General features: G+C 37.5%; 1 protein-coding gene across 1 annotated transcript in view; it reads right to left on the bottom strand.

Annotated features, from left to right (window-relative positions):
* Positions 1-2,893: 2,893 nt before the first annotated feature.
* Positions 2,894-6,000, bottom strand: part of LOC6570606 — a 111,682-nt gene continuing 108,575 nt past the window's right edge. The window contains exons 9-10 of the mRNA XM_043214727.1: positions 4,740-5,127; positions 2,894-2,900 (exon numbers count right to left, since the gene is read on the bottom strand). Coding sequence (XP_043070662.1) covers positions 2,894-2,900; positions 4,740-5,127 — 395 coding nt within the window. The remainder of the gene's footprint in view (positions 2,901-4,739; positions 5,128-6,000) is intronic.

Genomic DNA, 6,000 nt, shown 5'->3' with positions numbered 1-6,000 from the left:
CAAAGTGCGCTCACTTTTGGCGTTGTAATTAAAATAAATTTATTACGCAAAATGTTTTGGCAAAAAAATTTGTCAAAAGTTGTTGCCAAGGCATAAATAATGGCGGTACTCTCTGTGCTCTATGCGCATATCTTATAGTGTGTGTGGCAGAGTGTGTTTGTGTGTGTGTGTGGCAGAGTGTATGTGTGTTTATTGCCTGCTGTGTGTTTAATGATCTGTCGTGCAAACTCAAACTCTGCTTGGCTGCTTTATTTGTTGTTGTTGGCCGGCAAATTGATGCGGTTAATATGCTTCTAATTGTTAATTTTGTGTTGTCAGAGTCGATGGGATGACTCATGGTTAAGACTATCCAGCTAGCAGATATCCTGTAGCCTTGACAATCATATTTAAAAATATTATATGTCTTTAGAATTTCTCTTTGAATGTTTCTTAAACAAATACTGCAACGTGCCAGTTTGTTTTTTATTCTTACTTTCTTAGCTTTTTACAATTCCCGGGAAATTGCTTTGAACTGCAAACATTTTTTACTCATAAAATTGATGCTAGCATCGAATTGAAAACAAAGACTAAAAAATTAAATTTCTTAGAAACATTAAACTAATAACAAAAAGTTTCACAAAGCTGACATTAAGGAAAAAAACAAGAAAATACTGATATTCTAGGCATGCCAAAGAGTATATACTCTGTAGATAGGAGACAAATTGCCGAAATCGGAATTTAACTATAAATTTGGAGAAAAAGGAGAATTATAATATAGAAACCAACAGACGGAAAGGCAGATAATGATTCGGATCGTAATTTATACTCCTTTAATGGGTTGCAAACTTGACAGCAAAACTAGAATACCCTCTACAAGGGTATAAACAGTCTATAGAAACAAGCCCAAAGCGATACGCGGAATGTTGCTCAAATAAACGCGAATAAAGACAGATAGAGAGAGGGAGATAGAGAGAGAGGGAGAGAGAGAGGGGGAAAAGAGCGAAGTGGGTATCTAAAGAGACGTTAAATGTTTGGCATTGTATTTTGACTCTGATTGTTGCCGCCGTTGGCATTCTTCTCTCCACCCCGCGAGGAATAGCCGCAAATGCGGCAATTGAATTGCAAAGATCGAGAACTCAAAGCATTGCTGCACATCCACCCGCCCCCCGCCCTCCGCAGGAACAACCCGACTCTCGCCAAAATGCATCAAACAATGGCGAAATATTTTCGCTGGCCACGTCAAAAGCAACGCACCGACTAACAACTTTTCTTCTCTTTGCAACTGAGTCGAGTCGAGTTGCACTTGCAACTCAAGTTAACTTTTATTGTTGTTGCAGATTCTTTTCTGGTTATTGCTTGGCGCGTGGCAGTTGGAATGCTAAAAAGCATAAGCACGAAAAGCGGGACTACAACTAAGCAACAGAAACTGCATAACATGAATACTGAGCACTCTTGGCAATATCCGACTAAATGATACTCTTTGCGGAGGCAATAGAAAGCAATATATATAAATATATTGAAGCAGCAGATCATTTTAATTGAGAACAGTTTACATTTCGTTTTCTTTTTGATAATTCCCAATAGTCACATTATTTTTGAATGTTGTTTGATTCAAGAAAGTTTACACGTTAAAGATATTCCCATAATTTGCTTTGAATATCATTATATTTATATGCAACATTTAGAATCAAACTACTTTTAAGATTAAAGATCTTATAATTTCATAGCAATATGCAACATTCAAGTATTTAAGACGCGAAAGTCAGCAAAAGGCAACTTTGCAACTAAAACAAGAATTTTCAGTTGCATAAAGAATTTACACTCAAGTTTGCGCAATATTTACTTTAAGCTTGTTTTCTGTTGTCTGTTACGCAATTCTGGCATAGTCTTTGTCTGTGGCCCTCAACTTCCACTCTCTTTGTAGATGTTATAAATTTGAAGCAAGAATTGAAGCTGCTAGCTGGTTTGGCGCCTCTTCATTTCTGGTTTTTTTTCGGACTGTTGCAGCCAATCATTTCTAGTTTCCTTCATTTGAAATTTACTTTCTTATTGCAGTCAAGAGACAAACGAACATTTTTTTTTTTTGGGCTTGTATTGCCTGCCCCAATGCTGTTGTATTGTTTTTTGTTTCGATGCTGGTTTGTGTGTGGCAGCTGTTGTTGCTGTTCGACTTTGACTGCTTGGTTTTAATTGAAATGTTTCTGCAATTGCTGCTGCTGCTGCTGTTGCTGTTGCAGCTTCGGTGGCAAAGCGGATTAGAGCTCATTCATAATGCACGTGCCTGCTAAATATGGATGACAGCAAAACAATCAAAGCACTGACTTCAAACGTTTGCCATTGACTAATTGAAGAAGCAGCCACGAACATGTGTCACATTCAAGTGCTGAGTGTATGCTTCATGGCATACAATACTTTCTATAGAGTCGGTTAATTATCTTTCCTATTTTATATTCATATGTTACAACAACAAAAAAATCACAGACTTCATTTTAGATGTACAGATTGCTGGGTTTGTTGATTCTGCTATTTGTCTCCTATAATTTTCTCTATTTACAGGATAGCACAACACTCATACGACACGTGGTATCATGTTTGTTTTGCTTGTTTTTTTTTTTTTTTGGTTTTGTTTTTGTTTTGCAGGAATAAGCAGCCTAATCAAATTGTGTTTTTTACAACGCACTTTTTTTTCTGGCAATTTTGCAGTGGTAAAAACACGAAACTATTGTGGCACTTTTAAGCTCTTTGAGTGTCTGGCAAAACTAATTTGTGAAAGCTGTTGTGGTTGGAGTTAGAGTATATATATGTGTGTGTCTCTTATAGGATGATAAACATGGCTGGGGAGTTTGGTCGACAAAACAGTTGTTCATAAAAACATTCCCCTTTCTGAGAACTCTGCTTTCCCTGCTTAATTATATTATTGCCTGCAAGAGTATAAAAGTGAATCTGTATCATATTACTTGAATACCAAGTAAATGTTAAGAACGTAGAAATATGAATGCTTTAACTCACGAAAACAACTTTAAAATTACTTAAAAGCTTTAAGCGTTCTTAAGCTTAAAGCTTGACAAACAACCTGTGCAATCAATTATATTTCACATAAAGCTCTTATTCCGTGGCAATGGCAAATTCACTTTCATAACTTAAAATTAAGTCATAAATTTGAAAAGCTGTGGCTAATTTCTTGAGCACTCAATAAATTTATGCGCTCTGCTAATAAAAAGTGAATAATGACTTGGGTTAACTAAGCGAATGTTTAGCATAAATTGTGTCGTAAATATGGAAACACCAACCATCAACAACTGATTTTCACTGGTTTGCCGTGCAGCTTTTCCCATTGTGTCTGGTTTGCATTTTCCCTTTTCTTTTTGTATGCTTTCCTTCTGCTTCTTCTTCTTTTTGGGGCATGTGGCATTGCATTCTGTTCAGTGATTCACTTCACTTATAGCTCGCAGCGTTGTTTGAGTTTGATTTTCTAAAATATTTTGTGCTCGTGCATTTTAAATTTTTCGTTGCTGCTGTTGCTGCTGCTGCTGCAGTTTGTTTGGCCATATATTTTTTTTATACTTGTTTTTGGTGTTCTTTCCTCCTATTTTTCAGTTAGTATTTTTGTACTCCCATTTCATGTTGGAAGCTGGGACTGGCAGGTGTGCGGGGCATCGGAGTTTGCAGCAATAGTTGTCGCTGCAAGCGAAGCAACAAAAAAAAAAAAAAGAAACAAGAGGAACAGCAACATTTGATAGAAAAGGGCAGGACTAACAGGATACAGAAGCCAGCATAGACTACTTTCTGTGCATTTATCTATGGATATGTATGTACATATACAAAAATGTTTATTTGTATTTGTGTGTCTCTAGGGGTTGTTTGCAAGCTGTGTCTGAATCCTGCTGTTCATGCATAAAAGGATACAGATGCAAATTGTACACATCCTATAGTGGCTGCTCAGCATCCACAGCTGCTTGGCAATTCTATTTCGTATTTGTAAGTCGGCACTTGCAACACTTAGTTGCATTATCAATCAAACTGATTTCCCAGCCATTCATCTGCCCTGCTTATCCAGCAGCCAGCCAAGACAAACGGTCAACAGCAGTGCTGACAATTTCGCAATTCCCCTTAAATCTCTGATTTGGCCGAACTGCAACTGTGCGCAATTTCAAGGATTTGAACAAAATGGATGATATCTGGTTTTTTAATTTTACAAATTTATTGCCAAAGTAGCAAAGATTTACATTTGTAATATTTTGTGAATATTCATTTCTTCGATTTGTTAAGAAGAGTTGATTAAACTTGTTTGGCTTATATTACACTAATTAAAGTGTATTAAACTGAAGTCTATTTTGGTTCCCGTAAAAGATTTTTTGTTTTACCAAATTATCCGAATCAACAGCAAAAACATTGTTCGATTATATCATAGCTGCTATTGGAACAATTGGTAAAATGTTGCAAATTTAAAATGGAATTTTGATATCCTTCCGTCTGTCTTCAGTCTGCAGGGGTATGCAATCTTTGGCATGTCTGGGATAGGTATTCTTTTTGGTTAAATATACTTATCCCTGAACTCCTTAAGCATTTTCATATTGATTACTCTTTACTTATGAATAAAATCATACGTAGCCAGTATTTAACAGCTGTTTGCAGGGTATATCGCAGTCGACTATTCGCCAACAGCATTCAAATTTATTGAATAATTGAATGTTCGCAAAAACTGTTACGAAAAATACTCACCCAGCTGTTGTTTCTGCTGCTGCAGCTGTTGATGTTGCTGTTGCTGTTGTTGTTGCTGTTGTTGTTGATCCTTGCGCTGCGGCGGCAGCGGAGGCTGCTTAGCCTTGCGCAGCGTTCCATAACGCTGAGCTGCCTGCAGCATCTCGTGCGGCGTTAACGGTTGTTGTTGCTGTTGTTGTTGTTGCTGTTGTTGCGCAGATGCCGATGGTGGTTGTTGCTGTCCAAAACTCTGTTGGCTGAGCGAGCTGGTCACAGTGGTTATGTGCGGATAGCCGGAGTAGTCCATCAGGCCACTGAATGCCGATGGCGGCCGCTGTTCCACATAGATCTGTTGGCTTTGGGCGGCGGCTAGTTGCAGGCGCCACAGCGCCTCCTGCGACAGATCGCGTGCATTGCTATAGTTATTCTCCTGGCTGCCGTTCGACCCTGCAAACATACGAATACATAAATTAGCAAAGGATTGCTGCGCCACATGCTCCTTAATGCAGCAAAAGAGATGAGATGTGAGAGTGAAGAGTGAAGAGTGCGGGGTTGGGGTGGGGAAAGAACAAATGCGTGCTGTGCTCAGGCGGAAACATGAAAGTCACAATGGCTAATTGGAATACAGAAAAGGTGCCATGTCATCATGCTCATCATACTCCATCCAGCTGTCCAGCTGCCCAGCTGTCGAGCTGTCCAGTTGGAACAACGCCTTCGTCTTGGGTTTCAGCCATCTGCATTTGATATACACGGAATTTTGCATAATTTAGTCTGATGTTGATGGACGGATTAAATTACTCGGACAACTCGGGCAAAAACTGTTCAAATGCTTTAAATTATATCAAATTCTTTAGCTTAGCGGGAGCTTCTCAATTTTGTTTTGTATTTTTGGATTTTGGTGTATTGTGCGAAAAATTGATTTGTGCAAATTGGAAAAGAAAATCAACACTGTTAAATTGACATGCTTGCATTAAGGTATTATAATAGCCACCAAATTAACATTGTATTTTGGTTGGATTTCATTTAATATTGCTTTTTAGGTAACTCGAGTATTTTAATATACAATTACTTACTATTTACTTGATATATATTTAATAGTTCATAAGAGCTTATGGATACACGGAGTGTTTAACAAGATTTGATTTACCTCTCCAAGTTAATAAATTAGTGTGAAAATCATTTCAAAATAAATACATTTTTGATTCTAAACAAGATCATTTTAATATTTCAGCGAGAATATTTATATAATATTCATTTAAAAGCTCACTAGTCATATATAGGTTTATATATTCAATATATCCCTCATTTGACTCCCAGTAC

This window comes from Drosophila grimshawi, unplaced genomic scaffold, assembly GCF_018153295.1.
Source record: "Drosophila grimshawi isolate 15287-2541.00 unplaced genomic scaffold, ASM1815329v1 contig_1377, whole genome shotgun sequence".
Classification (NCBI taxonomy): domain Eukaryota; kingdom Metazoa; phylum Arthropoda; class Insecta; order Diptera; family Drosophilidae; genus Drosophila; species Drosophila grimshawi.
The sequence above is the reverse complement of the archived record's forward strand: the minus strand, read 5'-3'. Positions and strand labels throughout refer to the sequence as shown.